Source organism: Bombina bombina, chromosome 6 (assembly GCF_027579735.1).
Source record: "Bombina bombina isolate aBomBom1 chromosome 6, aBomBom1.pri, whole genome shotgun sequence".
NCBI lineage: Eukaryota > Metazoa > Chordata > Amphibia > Anura > Bombinatoridae > Bombina > Bombina bombina.
This window is the reverse complement of record NC_069504.1, coordinates 1102519219-1102541504: the sequence shown is the minus strand read 5'-3', so window position 1 is coordinate 1102541504 and position 22286 is coordinate 1102519219. Positions and strand designations below refer to the sequence as shown.

General features: G+C 37.6%; 1 protein-coding gene across 1 annotated transcript in view; it reads right to left on the bottom strand.

Moving 5' to 3' along the window:
* Window positions 1-22286, bottom strand: part of RAB19 (RAB19, member RAS oncogene family) — a 100003-nt gene that overhangs the window by 7649 nt on the left and 70068 nt on the right. Inside the window, exons 5-6 of the mRNA XM_053719033.1 lie at window positions 11519-11966; window positions 1548-1731 (exon numbers count right to left, since the gene is read on the bottom strand). Of these exons, the coding sequence (XP_053575008.1) occupies window positions 1548-1731; window positions 11519-11734 (400 nt within the window). The 5' untranslated portion in view covers window positions 11735-11966. The remainder of the gene's footprint in view (window positions 1-1547; window positions 1732-11518; window positions 11967-22286) is intronic.

The window sequence follows — 22286 nt, the reverse complement described above, 5'->3', positions numbered from 1 at the left end:
CTTTTAAAGAGGGTGAAGTGCATCCTACATAAAACTCACCCTGTAATTGGCTCAACATGTCATTTTTAGGCATGGGCGTCATTTAGGAATTCGGTATTCATGTGCTAAATAAATGTTGAATATGGTCATTGGCTGGCATGCAGCTACTTTCAGCATTGGATATATCAGTGTGAAAGTGTGTTTGTGAGTAGAATATCTTTTTTAATAAATGTGTTATTGAAAATGTTGCCAATTCCGAGTATTTTGTACAGTGCGCTGTCTCTTTAACTTGAACCCAGTGAGATTAGTATCAGTTAGTTACAGTTCTTAGGAGGGGTGCTAGGCTTCCTATATCATAAGGGTAAAACCCAAATTCTCAAAAGACTCAGTAGCCATAGATTTGCCATCAAGTGCTTTTTTTAACCAATCACTGTGAGATATGTGAATTAGATTTAAAGAAGTCGGAACTTGAAAAAGATAACTTATAAAAAGTCTAACCTGTAAGAACCTCCAAACGTCATAAAACCTTTTTTTTAAGGACCACTGATTTTTAATGTCTGGAACCAGATCTGATATCAGTCTTTGGGGCCGATTTATCAAATGTCGGGCGGACATGATTCGCTGTAGCGAATCATGCCTACCCAACATCACTAAATGTTGACAGCTTACACTGGCGGCATTTATCATTGCACAAGCATTTCACAAGAAATGCTTGTGCAATGCCGCACCCTGCATATTCGCGGCCAATCGGCTGCTAGCAGGGGATGTCAATTATCCTGATCGTATCTGATCGGGATGATTGCAGTCCGCCACCTCAGAGATGGCAGACGCGTTAAGGAGCAGCGGTCTTAAGACTGCTGCTTTTTAACTCCTGTTTCTGGCGAGCAAGAAGGCACGCGTGGAATAAGCGGCATCTGCTGCTTGATAAATGTACCCCTTTTATGGGTGTGTTAAAGAACAGGATCAAAATGTCACTTTTTTCATTCTTTTTTTTACAAGAGCATTTGCAAATAAAGCAGAACTCTTGGAACAGGATGGTGTTAATTTGCCAGTTAATATGTGAGTTAATATGTCAATATCTGGTAAAACATCATGGTTATTGTATTAAGTGAGAACAGCAGCTAACTGTACTTTACTGGTTTAGTGGGGGCCTTGTGCATGGATGTGGTCTATCGCTTTGAGGGTCATGGAGTGTGGAGTCTGTCCCTGAAGGTTGGGGGCCTTGTCTAAGGCCCTTGACATTGGGGGTCCTGGCCCTGGAGGTTGGGGGGCCTGGTGGGAGCAGGGAGGCTACAAATGTTCATTTGCATAATTTTGGGTCTGTTTGAGATAGTGGGGGCCCTTCCCTGTTTGGTCTAAGTCCACCCTGGTTACTAATATCATGTGATTTACAAAAACATTTGCTGAAACTAATATGATGGGGATCATTATTTGTTATGACACTCTCTGTGTGATTGTAAATTGCTACAATAAAGCTTTTGAGATTTGTAATATGGATCTTTCTGTGCGTGTCTGATCACTTATCCTGTTCCTCCTTGTTCATTTGACCACCACACAACCTCACCTACCAATCAACATCAGCATCAAATTGGCTGCTCCATATTTCTCTGCTTCATGGATCCAGTGAGGAATAGATTCAAATGTCTGACGCCGAGTTATATCATAAGCGATGATGGCTCCATGTGCGCTGCGATAGTAACTCTGAGTAATTGTGCGGAATCTTTCCTGACCAGCTGTGTCCCACACCTGCACCTGTGTAAACCATAAATAGTCTTTAAATAAATTTTACAGACAGGGTGCAATAATCTGCTTCATTCCTTGTAGTTCTCAGAAAATAAATAAATAAATAAATAAATAGTTTAGGGGAGACAAATATTTTGTTTCTTTGTAACTAACTACATTCTTGTAATTCCAAGACATTTTCTGTTGTATTGATAAAGAATAACATATCAGCCAAGTCTAAACATTTTAAAACAAATTAACATTTTATTTACTGCAAGTGTTTTCCAATATCCATTCAACACCCATCCCTTGTATTATATGGAGGAGGTGGTTAGGGACAAGAAGGGCAGATTTATAAGTTTATGCAACACTGAGATACATATGCCCCAAATGATGATTGTTCTACGTTTATCTCCAGACTTAGTAAGCTACTGACTAATTGGAAGAGATATAAGGTCATTTTAGCAGGTGACTTCAGTTTAATTGTGGATGATAAAATAGATCTCCTACTACATCTTCTTCTTCAGACACCCAATCCAAGAAGATTTTAGGAGATTGGGATAATATACTTTCTTTTTATCAGTTCATGTTTCTTATTCATGGATTGATTATGCACTCCTCAGTCAGATATTAATGCCCTTAGTATCATCTGCTACTATTATTCAAAGCACATGGTCAGACCACTTAATGGTAGAACTTTCATTAAGTTTTTTTTTTTAATCCCTCGAGGACCAGATCTTGGGCCCTAAATCCATCTATACTGAGAGATGGAGCAATCTGCCAAAAACTTACAGAACATATACAGTTTTTGTCAGAAAGTAATAATTCCACTGAAAACCCTCTATATTTATGGGGGTACTGAAAGCATATCTTAAGGGCATCGTAATCTAGGAGGGGGCTGAAGCTACTATAATCAGGCATAATCTTATCACACAATTTCAGTCAGAAATTGAATAATTACAAAGGCAACATTATGACTCCTGTACCCCTAGGATAGCTAAAACCTTAAAACTAAAAAAGGAAGAGTTAGCAAACTTGTTACACATGAAGCAATAGCATCCTTAAAGGGACATGGAACCCATTTTTTCTTTTGTGATTCAGACAGAGCATACATTTTTTAAACAACTTTCCAATGTATTTCTATTATCAATTTGTTTTATTCTCTTTGTATCCTTTATTGAAGGAATAACAATGCACTATACAATAATTGTATAAAAAATTACAATAATTTAATTATATTATTATGGAAGGGGGTAATATCCCACAAGTGGCTAAGATGACAGTATGACCCAAACCCTGTAAAGACAAATGCCACTGTAAAAATTATAGACCAATTTGTAGACATGTGCGTTTCGTTCCGAATCGAAATTCGGATGAATTTGTCAAATTCAGAGCTTTGGATCGATTCGAATTTCTGAATTAACCTAGCAACCAAACTAAACTAATCCGAATGCATTTGTAACAAATAAATTTGAATTAGTTTGGATTTATTTGTTACATTCGAATAGCCATGGACTAATCACAATTACACTAGTATTGTACAGTATATTAGGTTATATCACTCTGCTAGCTCTGTGCAGGGCATATTATGAAGCTGGTACCTGTGAGGTTGGTACTTAGGTGGGATGTGCTGTGTATTACACTTTTTTCATGTACTGTATATTAGGTTATATACCTCTGCTAGTTCTGTGCATATTGTGTAGCTGGTACCTGTGAGGTTGGTACTTATGTTGATTCAGATGGGTTACACCTAATATACAGTACATAATACTAGTCTAATACACAGCACATCCCACCTAACACATACTGAACTTCCGAATTTAAGAATCGAATCCGAACCGAATAAATCCAAATTTATTCGATTCCGAATGAATCCAAAACGAATACATTCGAATATATCCGAATTAGAATTGATCCAAAAACTTAATTCGAAAAAATCGAATTGGTCCGAAACTAACCAAAGCAAACGTTTCCACCGCGCACAAGTCTACCAATTTCTCATATTAATCAGGATATACAATTGTTTACTAAAAGTTTGACAACTAGATTGAACCCTTATATAAGTCTCTCCTGATCAGACTGGATTTATTAAGAATAGGGAAGCCCCAGATAATGTCTAATAAAAAGATAAAAGACTGATAAAAGATCTGATTAACTATGCTACAATCAAAATACATTCTCAGTCCCTATTCCTGGATGCAGAGAAGGCATTCAATGGAGTGTCCTGGGATTATATGATAAAAGTTTTTGAAAAATTTGGGATTAATGATTCTTTTCCTAATGCAATAATGTCTATGTATACAACACCTACAGCTTTTATCAAAGTAGCAGGGTACAGGTATAAGACTATTCAGATTAAAAATTGAACTAAGTAGGGATGTTACTTATCTCCCTTATTATTTGCCTTAAGTATCAAACTCCTAGCCTCTTTTATGAGACTTCATCCTGATGTAGCAGGCATTCAGGCGGAGATATTAAGCATAAACTCGCCTTATTTGCAGATAATGTGATTCTAATGATAACTAAGCCCCTTTTGTAATTTTTGCCATTATATCCGATACTGGGAAGATTTGAAGAATTAGCGTGATATAAAATGGATATTGATAAGTGTGAAGCCTTAAGAGTTCATTTACCAGAAATTATTGACTCTTAATTTCAACTTCAGAAGGTTTGGGGAGGATCTGATCTTGAGGCTTATTATTACTCGGCTAGGATGTCGAAGGCGGCGCTATGGCATAAGGATGATAATTTAGCTTGGGTACGGTTAGATATTTATTCTGGGTAGGGGCTCGCCAGCCACTCCTGATCACCCTTGCTTCTTCTGTTGGGAGAGATGTTGCTAGTGTTTGGGCTAAGAAAGGTTTGTACAGTATTGCAGATATTTAGGTGGGAAGAAGATACAAAAATGTCAAGGTCAATGACGGATTGGGCTGATGATATATAAAGGGGATCAGCATTTACACGTAGTGCTAAATTAAAGGGAAAATATATTAGAGTAGTTCATAGGTGGTATCCCCAGCAGTTAAGATTAAGGCATTTCATGGAAAATAAAGAGTGTCAAGTTTCTTCTCATTGTTTTAGAGGTTTTACAAAGGGGGGCTCCTTCTTCAATATGTGGTGGACATGCCCAATGGTCGAATGGATTTGGGATGCAACATCTAAATTGATTAGCGAATTATATGATAGGGAAATGGTCCTCACCCCCGAACAAGCATTATTACATATCCCTCTGGTAGGACTATCTAAAAAAGTCTCATAAAGCAGTGGCATTATTATGTATGCCAGTAAAAACTTATAATGCCAAGTCTTGGAAAACAGATAGGTTTAGTCTGACCTTTCCTCTAACTTTTTGGATAAGAGGGATGAATATATAGCTACATGGGAGGAACAGATCATTTGGGAGGATAGGAAGCGTATGGAGAATAGAAGTACAGGTGGCCCTCGTTTTACAACGGTTCAATTTACACCGTTTCAGAATAACAACCTTTTTTTCCAGTCATGTGACTGCTATTCAAAAGTATTGAGAAGCAGTGCATTTATTAAAAAAAAACAGTAGGTGGAGCTGTTCGCTTGTGTTGCAGCAAAGCCAAGCAAGCTGAAATTAATCAGTTTAACCAGACCTGAACTATCGAGCAGATTTCAAAGGAACAAGATCTTCCTGTCTATACATCAGTCCAGATTGGAATGCATAGAAACTGTTTGCAGAAAAATGCAAGTGAAATCTGTGTTGTGTGATTATTTTATTAGGTTTATAATGCTGTTTAGCAAATGTTTTTGTTCATTTAACTTAGTTTGATTATATATTCTGTGTTGTGTGATTATTTTATTATGTTTATAATGCTGTTTAGCATTTAAAGTCTTCATTTCAAAGCTTTAAAAATAATATATTAGGTGTTACTTATGACAATTTTGAGAGGGGCCTGGAACCTATCTCCCTCACTTCCCATTGACTTACATTATAAACTGGGTTTCAATTTACAACGGTTTCGATTTACAACCATTCCTTCTGGAACCTAACCCTGGTGTAAACTGAGGGCTACCTGTAGTTTGAATATAGGACAAGAATGATTCGTGTGGGCATCGGGACATTAAAGGGATGTGAAAACCAACATTTTTCTTTCATGATTCATATGGAGAATGCAATTTTAAATATCTTTATAATTTAGTTCTATAATCAGTTTTTCTTCCTTCTCTTGGCATCTTTTGTTGAAAAGCAGGGACGTAAGCTTGGGAGCATGAGCTGGAGCACTATACAAGAATGTTATCCATTTGCAAGAGCACTAGGTGGCAGCACTATTTCCTGCTACTTAGTGTTCCAGACACCTTCTTAGGGATATCTTTAACACAGAATATAATGGGAATGAAGCAAATTTGATAAAAGTAAATTGGAAACTATTGTAAGATTGTATGTTCTTTCTGAATCACAAAATAAAATGTTTGGGTTTCATGTCCTTTTTATGTGGATAAACACTTTTGGGGACCCCTTTAGTAATTTGACATTTCCTTCCCCTTATTTTTTGCAGTGCACTTGCAGGTGTTCCGAGAAAACAGCAAACCCATGAAATTAGCGAACCATGTCACATCCTGTGACGTGGCATCAGCTGTTTGACAAAGTTTGACCTTAATGCGCATGCGTGCCAGTGTCATGGCATTCCTGGCCGCACACCTCACTGCTTCAATTTTCAATTCCTCGAGACCAGTATTAAAACAAGCAGTATATAACTGGATGTTAAAAATTCACCCAGGCAGTGACTGTTCTATGAGGGGTGACCCTATGTATTATAATCACCTTTGTTAACTTTGTCTCAGTGAGACCCCAATCGCCACTTAGGCCAGAGGTGCAAACTTATGTTAACTTACTGGATTCTGAAAAATGCTATAACAATGCGATAAACCTAAAGTGAAAATGTCACCCGTATTATTCGGCCATGAATGCCATGACGCTAGCACGCATGCGCATTAAGGTCAAACTTTGTGAAAAAGCTGATGCCACGTCACAGGATGTTCGCTAATTTCACGGGCTTGCTGTTTTGTTGGAACACAGGTATCTCTTAAAGGGATAGTCTACCATAGAATTGTTATTGTTTTAAAAGATAGATAATCCTTTTATTGCCCATTCCCCAGTTTTGCACAACCAACACTGTTATATTAAAGGACCAGTAAATACAGTAGATTTGCATCAACAAATGCAAGATAACAAGACAATGCAATAGCACTTAGTCTGAATTTCAAATCAGTAGTAGATTTTTTTCTAACAAATTTCAAAGTTATGTATATTTCCACTCCCCCTGTACCATGTGACAGCCATCAGCCAATCACAAATGCATATACGTATAGTCTGAGAATTCCTGCACATGCTCAGTAGGAGCTGGTGACTCAAAAAGTGTAAATATAAAAGACTGTGCATATTTTTTCTAATGGAAGTAAATTGGAAAGTTGTTTAAAATTACATCCTGTATCTGAATCATGAAAGTTTCTTTTGACTGGACTGTCCCTTTAATATACTTTTTACCTCTGTGATTACCTTGTATCTAGGAACCTTCTTCCAGCCCCCTGATCACATGACTGTTACTGTTTATTATCTATTGTCTTGCAGTTAGCATTGTGTTGTGCTAGATCTTAAATAACTTTCTGTGCCTCAACACAGTGTTATCTATATGGCCCACGTGTACTTTCTGTCTCTTTGTGTTAAAAAGCATGTGATAAGAGGCAGCCCTCAAAGGCTTAGAAATTAGCATATGAGCCTACCTAGGTTTAGTTTAAACTAAGAATACCAAGAGAAAAAAGCAAATTTGATGATAAAAGTAAATTGGAAAGTTGATTAAAATTACATGTCCTATCTGAATAATGAAAGTTTAATTTTGACTAGACTGTCCCTTTAATCTCTTTGTTCTACACTATTGTTGCCATTTCTTTTTATGATGACAGTTCATTTCTTTTCTTATCTTCTTTCTTCCTGCCCCCTCCTTTCTTCGTTTTTTTTTTCTTCCTTTATTCAAGTTTTGGCTGTTTGTTTTATAAATCTCACTGGAGATCACAGAAATAGAACCTTCTGAGTAGGGATACTAGAAACTTGCCTATAATAGAGAGAAGATGATTGATAACTTCTCTTGTTTAACTGGTTTAACCCCTTAATGACACGAGTCGTACAGGGTACGTCGCACACAACCTGGTCTTTAAAGACCAGCGACGTACCCTGTACGACTTTGGGGATTAAAGCGGCTGGAAGCGATCCTGATCGCTTCCAGCCGCTTTACAGTTATTGCAGTGATGCCTCGATATCGAGGCATCCTGCAATAACATTTTTCCCCCATCCGATGCAGAGAGAGCCACTCTGTGGCCCTCTCTGCACCGGCATCGATGGCCGCAATCGTTGGTGGGTGGGAGCTGACGTGGGAGGCGGGTGGGCGGCCATCGATGAAAGGCTGAAGAGAGAGGAGGGCGGGATCGCGGGCGGGGTTGTCGGGAGTGCGCACCGGAGCGCGCGCGTGCACGGGGGGCGGCGGGCGGGCACGTGCACGGGGAGGGAGCGGGTGGGAACCGCTTCACTACGGAAAAAGACATTGTACAGAAGTGGCAGTAAGGGGGGATAAAATCCCTAATAAAAGTTAATCTAAGGGATCTGGGAGCGGGTGGGGGATTGGTGGGGGGGGGAAGCTACACTACACTACAGAAAAAAGGAAAATAAATAAAAAAAAATACATTTTTATTTGCAAACTGGGTACTGGCAGACAGCTGCCAGTACCCAAGATGGCTCCCAGTAAGTTAGAGGTGGAGGGTAGAGAGCTGTTTGGGGGGGATCAGGGAGGTTGGGGGCTAAGGGGGGATCCTACACAGCTGCATATGTAAATATGCTATACAATTTTTTTTTTTTTTTTTAAATACACCTTTTATTTTAGTACTGGCAGACTTTCTGCCAGTACTTAAGATGGCGGGGGCAATTGTGGGGTGGGGGAGGGAAGGGAGCTGTTTGGGAGGGATCAGGGGGTGGGATGTGTCAGGTGGGAGGCTGATCTCTACGCTAAAGCTAAAATTAACCCTGCACGCTCCCTACAAATGACCTAATTAACCCCTGCACTGCTGGGCATAATACACGTGTGGTGCGCAGCGGCATTTAGCGGTCTTATAATTACCAAAAAGCAACGCCAAAGCCATATATGTCTGCTGTTTCTGAACAAAGGGGATCCCAGAGAAGTATTTACAATCATTTATGCCATGCTTGCAAAAGTTGTTTGTAAATAATTTCAGTGAGAAACCTAAAATTGTGAAAAATTTTACGTTTTTTTTAATTTAATCGCATTTAGCGGTGAAATGGTAGCATGAAATATACCAAGATGGGCCTAGATCAATACTTGGGGTTGTCTACTACACTACACTAAAGCTAAAATTAACCCTAGACGCTCCCTACATGCTCCCTAATTAACCCCTTCACTGCTGGGCATAATACACGTGTGATGCGCAGTGGCATTTAGTGGCCTTCTAATTACCAAAAAGCAACGCCAAAGTCATATATGTCTGCTATTTCTGAACAAAGGGGATCCCAGAGAAGCATTTACAACCATTTATGCCATAATTGCACAAGTTGTTTGTAAATAATTTCAGTGAGGAACCTAAAGTTTGTGAAAATATTTGGGAAAAAGTGAACATTTTTTTTTATTTGATCGCATTTGGTGGTGAAATGGTGGCATGAAATATACCAAAATGGGCCTACATCAATACTTTGGGATGTCTTCTAAAAAAAAATATATACATGTAAAGGGATATTCAGGGATTCCTGAAAGATATCAGTGTTCCAATGTAACTAGCGCTAATTTTGAAAAAAAAGTGGTTTGGAAATAGCAAAGTGCTACTTGTATTTATGGCCCTATAACTTACAAAAAAAAACAAAGAACATGTAAACATTGGGTATTTCTAAACTCAGGACAAAATTTAGAAACTATTTAGCATGGGTGTTTTTTGGTGGTTGTAGATGTGTAACAGATTGTGGGGGTCAAAGTTAGAAAAAGTGTGTTTTTTTTCCATTTTTTCCTCATATTTTATCATTTTTTTAAAGTAAATGATAAGATATGATAAAAATAATGGTATCTTTAGAAAGTCCATTTAATGGCGAGAAAAACGGTATATAATATGTGTAGGTACAGTAAATGAGTAAGAGGAAAATTACAGCTAAACATAAACACTGCAGAAATTTAAAAAAAGCCCTGGTCCTTCAGGGAAAGAAATTGAAAAATGGCCGTGTCCTTAATGGGTTAATATTATCTGCCTTTGAAAATCCTTTTTCTTTTTAAGGGACTGTACTTAAAGGGACACTGAATCCAAATTTCTTCTTCAGACAGAGCGTGCAATTTTAAGCAACTTTCTAATTTACTCCTATTATCAAATGTTCTTAGTTCTCTTGCTATCTTTATTTGAAAAAGAAGGCATCTTAGCTTTTTTTTTTTTTTTTTTGGTTTAGGTCTCTGGACAGCACTTTTTTATTGGTGGATTAATTTATCCACCAATCAGCAAGGACAATCCAGGTTGTTCACCAAAAATGGGCTGGCATCTAAACTTACATTTTTGCATTTCAAATAAAGATACCAGGAGAATGAAGAAAATTTGATAATAGGAGTAAATTAGAAAGTTGCTTAAAATGTCATGCTCTATCTGAATCACTAAATAAAAAAATTGGGTTCAGTGTCTCTTTAAGGACTATATATATATATATAAGCTGATCAGTCATTGTATCCCCTTGGTTGTCAGTAACACACATATACAATAGTGATTTGAACCCCTGGACTGCCATGAGCACATACACACAGCAATGGTTTAACACCCACATTGGCTGCTTGTAACACATATAATAGAAAATGCATAGTATTACTTATTTTTGGGCCATATTTAGCTGGCACATGGTACTTTAAAAATACTGGACTTTTAAAGGGACTGTCTAGTCAAAATTAAACTTTCGTGATTCAGATAGGGCATGTAATTTTAAACAAGTTTCCATTTCATTTTATCATCACATTTGCTTGGTATTTTTTGTTGAAAGCTAAACCTAGGTAGGCTCATATGCTAATTTGTAAGCCGTTGAACTGACTCTTATCTCAGGGCATTTTGAAAGTTTTTCCCAGTTATGCACTGTTAGTTCATGTGTGTCATATAGATAACTGTGCTCGCTCCCATGGAGTTATGTATGAGTCTGCACTGATTGGCTAAAATGCAAGTCTGTCAAAAGAATTAAGATAAGGGGGCAGTCTGCAGAGGCTTATAAACAAGGTAATCACAGCAGTAAAAAGAATATTAATATAACAGTGTTGGTTATGCAAAACTGGGGAATGGGTAATAAAGGGATTATCTATCTTTTAAAACAATTAAAATTATAGAGTAGGGTGTCCCATTAAGTGTCCAAGATTTTTGTACAGATTTTCCTGGACAGCCTGCTAAAATACTGGACTGTCCAGTTGAATACTGGACACCTGGCAGCCCCATGTCCACTGTATGAAGCCTAAATTAAATGATACCATGCATGTTAATAGATCTCTAAAATGTCTCTATTTCAGAGTGTTTTACACATGTACAAGATAATCGTCTGTTTTGAAAATCACAATGGTCTAAAAAAAAAAACAGATTCTATTCTTAAATAATCTTTGTTTAAGAATATTACAATAAGATAACAAATACACAACATATAAGCTTCTTTTAAACTAGGTTGACAGATTTATAGAGACACCGCAAAGCACTGATTGGATATTAATATTTGGATGCTTCTTTTTGAGTTATATTTGTTAACAAAAAGAAAATACATAAATGATATATAAATAGGTAGTTTAGTTACCTTCACTTTCTTCCCTTCAATATTCAGAGACCTTACAGTGAAATCCACCCCGATAGTGTTTTGTTGTTTATCAGAGAAATTCCCAGAATGAAACCGATGAACCACGCAAGTTTTACCAACATTTGAGTCTCCAATGAGAATAATCTTAAAAAGGAAGTCAAAGGGATCGTCCTCCGAAGCGCTGGATCCTGTTATGTTTTGCATCCTTCCTGGCATAGAGTAGGCTGCGGTATCCTAAGAACACGCTGGTTATTATCCGGCGGTATCCTAAGAACACGCTGGTTATTATTTGGCGGTATCCTAAGAACACGCTAGTTATTATCCGGCGGTATCCTAAGAACACGCTGGTTATTATCCGGCGGTATCCTAAGAACACGCTGGTTATTATCCGTCACAGCTCCTGTGCCACATACATTGCTCTGGTCAAAGAAACTGGTTGTGAGATGATCTGCAAATCAGATATAGAAAACAAGGTTTTGATATATAATATTCAGAATGTGCTACAGTAGCCATAAATACTTGTTTTACAGAGACATGAAACCCAAAATGTTTCTTTCATAAGTCACAAAGAGCATAGAGTTTTAAACAACTTTCTAATTTCTTATTTAATTATCTTTGAATCTTTTGTTGAAAAGCAGGAATGTGAGCTCAGGGGCGTGCACGTGACTGGAGCACTTTATGGTAGAAGTTTTGCAAGAATGTTATCCATTTGTAAGAGCACTAGAGGACAGACCTATTTCCTGTCATGTAGTGCTCCAGTCACCTACCTACTGTAGGTATCTCTTCAACAAAGAATATCTTGGGGAATTTTTTTTATATAATAGAAGTAAATTGGAAATCACAACATATTTTTGGGAGGGTTTCACATCCTTTTAAAAAGACATTTAACAATCTGAGATTTAACACTGCTATATTCTACACACGCATCAGCTGCACACTCTAGTGACCCTTTTATACATAAAGGAACATGAATATGTATTTTGGCTTATTAGTATATATGTTACACTCAGGATAGTTTCTAAACCATTAAAATACAATGTAGTGTAAGTGCGCTCACAGCAGCGGGAATATGGAAATATTTAAAAATTAATGGTTAAAAATGTTTAACAATTAATATTAATCAAGATATAAAAAAATATTAAAAATTAAAAATGTTTAATAATTCATATTAATCAAGAGTTATCTCATTGGTAGATGAAAATGATACAGTAAATATGGAAATAAGGGTTAATATTATAACTATTTATTGTTTAAAACATACACTCTTAGTATTATGATTCTGTGACCGGTCACAAGTTTAAATTCTAAAAACTCTCTGTCTACAATCGACCTTAAAAATGCCTTAAAAGTACAAAATACATCTATGTACAGATCAGGTAAAATGAAAACTTTTAAAAATCTGTTAAAATCTGACAGCGCTCAACCTTGTGTCTGTAGCTCCTAGTATTGTGGGTACCAGCGCCCCCAAAAAGGTAAATGTAGTGCTAAAAATAAATACACAGAGCGCCTCCTAAAAGGCTAAGACACTAGTAGTGACAAGATTATTTAAATAAAAAATATATTGAAATTCTATAGGGGTATATAAAATATTTTATAAGCTACTTATAGCTAAAATATACAAACAAGATACAAAAGTGGATCCACTTAAAATTAACAATAAAATATGCATATATCTATATAAAAAACAATACAATTGTGGTTAAAAACCACAACAATATACAATCTTAATCACAGAATAAATTACAATAAAACAGCTGTTGATGGTTGGATAAAAAATATAAATATATAAAAACATCAATTTACTGAGTAGGTGTCCATAAATATGTAGGTCCCAAACTTTAAATTCTTTCCAGAGAGTGAATGTCCAATATGAAGATTCTATTTTAAACAGTTATCCTTATATATCCCTCGATAAACGGTGAAATGATGAAGTGTGTAAAAAAGAAAAACGTAGTGGTTTTCAAATCAAATTTCAAAAATTATTGTGAATATCCAAAAAATCCTGAAAAGATGATGTGATGAAGTGGGTGTGAATAATCAAAAATGTGTGTACACAAAAATGAAAAAAGAAAAAGGAAAAAATGTGAAAAAATAATCCAAATGAATATTTAGGTTGTGTTAAAGTGAATAACACACTTATAAAGTGACCCTTATGTGAATACAAGATGTGAAGAGATGCTTCTAAAAAGTTATTCCTGTGTGTAAACGATGAAAAAATACAGAAATGGATCCTATGTCTCAGGGATCAATTCATTCAAAGATATACCTGTAATAAAACAAATATAACATAGTGCAAAACTGCTATTCAAACTTAGTCAGTAATTGAAAAGAAACTTACCATATATGTCAACGCGTTTCGGCCCTAAGACCTGGGCCTTTATCAAGACTATAGATGGATTTAGCATGGTAGCTCCTTTATAGCTATTACTGGCCAATAAGTGCCAGTGCTGTTTTGGCGCCAAAAAATAACCTCTACTTCCTGTTCCTGTTAACCTCTACTTCCTGTTCCTGTTGAGTGGGTGTTGAGTGGGTGTTGAGTGTTTACACATTAAATACAAAGATTTTAAGACAGTATACTGGAGAGTAAGTGTTACAAATATCACTAACATTGACACCCTATATTGGTGACTCCAGCTCAACGTTATATGCCACTAAGTTTGGTAAAACTGACATTTTCTTTAACACATTGAAAACCTTAAGGGACCACACCGGAGAGCAAAGTGTTACATATATCACTGAAACTGATACTCTCTATCCAGAATTTACCCATTTGTGGATATTTGTGCAATACATTATGCAGATTTCTTTAACATATAGACAATATATGGAATAAGAAAATTGACATTTCGTTTTGAATCTCATTTTGAATCTGGTATTGGTGCACTACTATAATTTATACCAAACTCCTGTTGCTAGCTATTTAAAACTGGGCAAACCAGCAAAAGTTTTCATTTAACCTGATCTGTACATAGATGTATTTTGTACTTTTAAGGCTTTTTTAAGGTCGATTGTAGACAGATAGTTTTTAGAATTTAAACTTGTGACCGGTCACAGAATCATAATACTAAGAGTGTATGTTTTAAACAATAAATAGTTATAATATTAACCCTTATTTCCATATTTACTGTATCATTTTCATCTACCAATGAGATAACTCTTGATTAATATGAATTATTAAACATTTTTAATTTTTAATATTTTTTTATATCTTGATTAATATTAATTGTTAAACATTTTTAACCATTAATTTTTAAATATTTCCATATTCCCGCTGCTGTGAGCGCACTTACACTACATTGTATTTCATTTGTCTTATTTCCTGAATATATCTGTTTTTGGGAGCAGATAAGTGTAAGTGCTAGGGAATCTCATTTGTGCACCAATAGGACACCAACCTTTATCTAGTTTCTAAACCATGACATTTTGAGGTGCAAAGGTTACGAGAGTGCATTAGGATTTGACTTAATATAAAAAACAGAATTTATGTTTACCTGATAAATTACTTTCTCCAACGGTGTGTCCGGTCCACGGCGTCATCCTTACTTGTGGGATATTCTCTTCCCCAACAGGAAATGGCAAAGAGCCCAGCAAAGCTGGTCACATGATCCCTCCTAGGCTCCGCCTACCCCAGTCATTCGACCGACGTTAAGGAGGAATATTTGCATAGGAGAAACCATATGGTACCGTGGTGACTGTAGTTAAAGAAAATAAATTATCAGACCTGATTAAAAAAACCAGGGCGGGCCGTGGACCGGACACACCGTTGGAGAAAGTAATTTATCAGGTAAACATAAATTCTGTTTTCTCCAACATAGGTGTGTCCGGTCCACGGCGTCATCCTTACTTGTGGGAACCAATACCAAAGCTTTAGGACACGGATGAAGGGAGGGAGCAAATCAGGTCACCTAAATGGAAGGCACCACGGCTTGCAAAACCTTTCTCCCAAAAATAGCCTCAGAAGAAGCAAAAGTATCAAACTTGTAAAATTTGGTAAAAGTGTGCAGTGAAGACCAAGTCGCTGCCCTACATATCTGATCAACAGAAGCCTCGTTCTTGAAGGCCCATGTGGAAGCCACAGCCCTAGTGGAATGAGCTGTGATTCTTTCGGGAGGCTGCCGTCCGGCAGTCTCGTAAGCCAATCTGATGATGCTTTTAATCCAAAAAGAGAGAGAGGTAGAAGTTGCTTTTTGACCTCTCCTTTTACCGGAATAAACAACAAACAAGGAAGATGTTTGTCTAAAATCCTTTGTAGCATCTAAATAGAATTTTAGAGCACGAACAACATCCAAATTGTGCAACAAACGTTCCTTCTTTGAAACTGGTTTCGGACACAGAGAAGGTACGATAATCTCCTGGTTAATGTTTTTGTTAGAAACAACTTTTGGAAGAAAACCAGGTTTAGTACGTAAAACCACCTTATCTGCATGGAACACCAGATAAGGAGGAGAACACTGCAGAGCAGATAATTCTGAAACTCTTCTAGCAGAAGAAATTGCAACTAAAAACAAAACTTTCCAAGATAATAACTTAATATCAACGGAATGCAAGGGTTCAAACGGAACCCCCCTGAAGAACTGAAAGAACTAAATTGAGACTCCAAGGAGGAGTCAAAGGTTTGTAAACAGGCTTAATTCTAACCAGAGCCTGAACAAAGGCTTGAACATCTGGCACAGCGGCCAGCTTTTTGTGAAGTAACACAGACAAGGCAGAAATCTGTCCCTTCAGGGAACTTGCAGATAATCCTTTTTCCAATCCTTCTTGAAGGAAGGATAGAATCCTAGGAATCTTAACCTTGTCCCAAGGGAATCCTTTAGATTCACACCAACAGATATATTTTTTCCAAATTTTGTGGTAAATCTTTCTAGTTACAGGCTTTCTGGCCTGAACAAGAGTATCGATAACAGAATCTGAGAATCCTCGCTTCGATAAGATCAAGCGTTCAATCTCCAAGCAGTCAGCTGGAGTGAAACCAGATTCGGATGTTCGAACGGACCCTGAACAAGAAGGTCTCGTCTCAAAGGTAGCTTCCAAGGAGGAGCCGATGACATATTCACCAGATCTGCGTACCAAGTCCTGCGTGGCCACGCAGGAGCTATCAAGATCACCGACGCCCTCTCCTGATTGATCCTGGCTACCAGCCTGGGGATGAGAGGAAACGGCGGGAACACATAAGCTAGTTTGAAGGTCCAAGGTGCTACTAGTGCATCCACTAGAGCCGCCTTGGGATCCCTGGATCTGGACCCGTAGCAAGGAACTTTGAAGTTCTGACGAGAGGCCATCAGATCCATGTCTGGAATGCCCCACAGCTGAGTGACTTGGGCAAAGATTTCCGGATGGAGTTCCCACTCCCCCGGATGCAATGTCTGACGACTCAGAAAATCCGCTTCCCAATTTTCCACTCCTGGGATGTGGATAGCAGACAGGTGGCAGGAGTGAGACTCCGCCCATAGAATGATTTTGGTCACTTCTTCCATCGCCAGGGAACTCCTTGTTCCCCCCTGATGGTTGATGTACGCAACAGTTGTCATGTTGTCTGATTGAAACCGTATGAACTTGGCCCTCGCTAGCTGAGGCCAAGCCTTGAGAGCATTGAATATCGCTCTCAGTTCCAGAATATTTATCGGTAGAAGAGATTCTTCCCGAGACCAAAGACCCTGAGCTTTCAGGGATCCCCAGACCGCGCCCCAGCCCATCAGACTGGCGTCGGTCGTGACAATGACCCACTCTGGTCTGCGGAATGTCATCCCTCGTGACAGGTTGTCCAGGGACAGCCACCAACGGAGTGAGTCTCTGGTCCTCTGATTTACTTGTATCTTCGGAGACAAGTCTGTATAGTCCCCATTCCACTGACTGAGCATGCACAGTTGTAATGGTCTTAGATGAATGCGTGCAAAAGGAACTATGTCCATTGCCGCTACCATCAACCCGATCACTTCCATGCACTGAGCTATGGAAGGAAGAGGAACGGAATGGAGTATCCGACAAGAGTCTAGAAGTTTTGTTTTTCTGGCCTCTGTCAGAAAAATCCTCATTTCTAAGGAGTCTATTATTGTTCCCAAGAAGGGAACCCTTGTTGACGGAGATAGAGAACTCTTTTCCACGTTCACTTTCCATCCGTGAGATCTGAGAAAGGCCAGGACAATGTCCGTGTGAGCCTTTGCTTGAGGAAGGGACGACGCTTGAATCAGAATGTCATCCAAGTAAGGTACTACAGCAATGCCCCTTGGTCTTAGCACAGCTAGAAGGGACCCTAGTACCTTTGTGAAAATCCTTGGAGCAGTGGCTAATCCGAAAGGAAGCGCCACGAACTGGTAATGTTTGTCCAGGAATGCGAACCTCAGGAACCGATGATGTTCCTTGTGGATAGGAATATGTAGATACGCATCCTTTAAATCCACCGTGGTCATGAATTGACCTTCCTGGATGGAAGGAAGAATAGTTCGAATGGTTTCCATCTTGAACGATGGAACCTTGAGAAACTTGTTTAAGATCTTGAGATCTAAGATTGGTCTGAACGTTCCCTCTTTTTTGGGAACTATAAACAGATTGGAGTAGAACCCCATCCCTTGTTCTCTTAATGGAACGGGATGAATCACTCCCATTTTTAACAGGTCTTCTACACAATGTAAGAATGCCTGTCTTTTTATGTGGTCTGAAGACAACTGAGACCTGTGGAACCTCCCCCTTGGGGGAAGTCCCTTGAATTCCAGAAGATAACCTTGGGAGACTATTTCTAGCGCCCAAGGATCCAGAACATCTCTTGCCCAAGCCTGAGCGAAGAGAGAGAGTCTGCCCCCCACCAGATCCGGTCCCGGATCGGGGGCCAACATTTCATGCTGTCTTGGTAGCAGTGGCAGGTTTCTTGGCCTGCTTTCCCTTGTTCCAGCCTTGCATTGGTCTCCAAGCTGGCTTGGCTTGAGAAGTATTACCCTCTTGCTTAGAGGACGTAGCACTTTGGGCTGGTCCGTTTCTACGAAAGGGACGAAAATTAGGTTTATTTTTTGCCTTGAAAGGCCGATCCTGAGGAAGGGCGTGGCCCTTACCCCCAGTGATATCCGAGATAATCTCTTTCAAGTCAGGGCCAAACAGCGTTTTCCCCTTGAAAGGAATGTTAAGTAGCTTGTTCTTGGAAGACGCATCAGCCGACCAAGATTTCAACCAAAGCGCTCTGCGCGCCACAATAGCAAACCCAGAATTCTTAGCCGCTAACCTAGCCAATTGCAAAGTGGCGTCTAGGGTGAAAGAATTAGCCAATTTGAGAGCATTGATTCTGTCCATAATCTCCTCATAAGGAGGAGAATCACTGTCGACCGCCTTTATCAGCTCATCGAACCAGAAACATGCGGCTGTAGCGACAGGGACAATGCATGAAATTGGTTGTAGAAGGTAACCCTGCTGAACAAACATCTTTTTAAGCAAACCTTCTAATTTTTTATCCATAGGATCTTTGAAAGCACAACTATCCTCTATGGGTATAGTGGTGCGTTTGTTTAAAGTGGAAACCGCTCCCTCGACCTTGGGGACTGTCTGCCATAAGTCCTTTCTGGGGTCGACCATAGGAAACAATTTTTTAAATATGGGGGGAGGGACGAAAGGAATACCAGGCCTTTCCCATTCTTTATTAACAATGTCCGCCACCCGCTTGGGTATAGGAAAAGCTTCTGGGAGCCCCGGCACCTCTAGGAACTTGTCCATTTTACATAGTTTCTCTGGGATGACCAACTTGTCACAATCATCCAGAGTGGATAATACCTCCTTAAGCAGAATGCGGAGATGTTCCAACTTAAATTTAAATGCAATCACATCAGGTTCAGCTTGTTGAGAAATGTTCCCTGAATCAGTAATTTCTCCCTCAGACAAAACCTCCCTGGCCCCATCAGACTGAGTTAGGGGCCCTTCAGAAATATTAATATCAGCGTCGTCATGCTCTTCAGTATCTAAAACAGAGCAGTCGCGCTTACGCTGATAAGTGTTCATTTTGGCTAAAATGTTTTTGACAGAATTATCCATTACAGCCGTTAATTGTTGCATAGTAAGGAGTATTGGCGCGCTAGATGTACTAGGGGCCTCCTGAGTGGGCAAGACTCGTGTAGACGAAGGAGGGAATGATGCAGTACCATGCTTACTCCCCTCACTTGAGGAATCATCTTGGGCATCATTGTCATTGTCACATAAATCACATTTATTTAAATGAATAGGAATTCTGGCTTCCCCACATTCAGAACACAGTCTATCTGGTAGTTCAGACATGTTAAACAGGCATAAACTTGATAACAAGTACAAAAAACGTTTTAAAATAAAACCGTTACTGTCACTTTAAATTTTAAACTGTCAAGGTATTTGAAATATTATTAAATAATATATAGAGGTATATTTGTCTTTATTTAATAGATCTGTGGATATGAACATGGTCTGTAGGACAAAGGATTAGATCTCCCCCACTCCAATTGCACAGGAGACATTCTTGGCTGAAAGGAGAACAAAGGATTATCTCTGGGAGATATCACACACTCAATATGTTAAATTATGCAATTGTATAATTTAGCAAGGAACTAAAATATAACATAGTTTCAGGATACAGGCAAATATATGGAGACGAAATGTCTGAATTACCCTTTTGGAACTGATCAAAATCATGGAGAGACAGCTTTTATGCACATGGTGTTAATTTTTAAATACACATCTGCACTGCTGGCTAAACAGGAAATATGCTGTTTTAAAGACTCTTACAACTCCTCATGGATTGACCCCATGTGGAGCAATAAAGGCCTTGGAAAACACAGACAAATGCTAAGGTGTGACTCTGGAAGTTCACGTAAGCAGACAGCAAATAAACATTTTTTTTTCTCTCTCTGTTTAAATACATGCCCCAGAATGTATTAAATATAGAAATTTGGGAAATTGTCTAAATTCTATATTATTATTACATGGGTATTTGCTAAGCTTGGGAGGTAACTGTTTTAGTCAGTCAAAAATGTGTAATAACCTCTGTTTTTGCTTATATTTTTCAGACAGATAAATTCAGATATACATAGAAATGATATATATGTTTTGAAAACACAAAAGATCTTACTTAGCCTCTGTGTTTTTAAGAATATAAATAAATACTTATGGACCATACACATACTAATGATTGGATCATCTCTAATAATTATTTCTATTTTTATTGCAGACAACCATTGGTCATGAGCATCAATCTTAGAAAGAGACGGAATGCCGCATGAAATGAATTAAGTCATATCATATAAACATACAAATAAATGTTTATAAAGTTTCACATACATCTTTTAAAATATAGTGAGATGAAAATATGGAAGTTACTTTGATGTGATATGACTATGAGATATATATTTGATGTGATATAACTATGAAATATAAGTTATTTTAATATAATGTTAGATATGTGATGTTTCATATCAAAATGATCAGAAAATTCATTAAGATATAACTTATCCAAAACAAATATTATGAATAGTTGTCGCAGTAAATTATGATAAAAATTAATAACCATTTCATAGAAATACTGACTTAAGCTGTTTCAAATGTTGCTGTGTCTGTTTGTGCTGCCACCTGGTGTTATGTTGCGAGAACTACAGCCAGAAGGTTCTCTCTGGCTGTTAAAAATGAAATTTCCAAGGGCCAATCCGATTTAGACTTCCCAGATAACCAATGGGAAGGTCAGCTCCCGCAGGGCCACCCACAATTTACCAGTGATGGGAAAACCAAATAAAAAGTGAATGCAATGGAGAGAAAAAAAGAGATTTTCTGCTGAAGCTAAAACTTGTAACTGGTTCCCGCTGGTGTGAGATACCACTTTACTTGAGCAAAGCGAATCTACCCTTCTCATTGATTGCGATATACACTTATTGGTGATCTGAGGTAAAATAATTCCTACCAAGGAACATCGGATATCGACTGCTTTTTACTTTGGTAACGTATTCAAGGTTTTGTAAGATAAGTTATATGCATAGTTAATTTGTATTTAATAGATTTAAAGAAACAGTGTGTTTTAATTAGCATTTCACAGCCTATATATATATTGTTTAAATCTGCGTCTGATTGACCAAGTAACTCATCTATGCAAGTTCTGATATTGTCAGTTAATTTTGTATTAGGATAAATTGCAGTTAAATAGCAGAATATATATTATCCTATTGTTTTATAAACACTGTTTAGAATTGTATTGCTTGGATGTTAAAGGTTTTTAGTCCCATTGTGTTAAATAAATAAAAGGCTGAATTGTGAAGGTATATTTTTCTGGGTTTTGTAAGAAGGATAGCATATCTTAAGAGTTGGTTTTAACGCATATAAACTTTTATTTAGTTTCCTTTTACTGCAAATATAGTTCAATATGTTTATGGATATTAACTAAATAAAAGAATTCAGATATTTATATTAATTGTATGGTCTAGTAGGTGCATGGTTGATAAGGGTTTCTATTTCTTTGTATTGTGTTTATAACCCTGCCATAAACTTATATATATTATTTGGATAGCACTACTAAGATTTTCATAAATATACTGACATAATAATTGGAGGCACTTTTTCTGAGATTTAATAATATCCATCATAATTGATATAATATATTTGTAAGTAAATAGAAATTATTATAAAAGAGAAAAAAAAAATAATAATTCATATTTCGATATTAATATTTTGAAGATATATTTTTTTTTTTTTTGAAAGGTTGAAATATTAATTTTCATATTTCGAGATTGACATTAATATCTTGAAATATTATTAAAGATTAATTTTGAAAAATTAATAA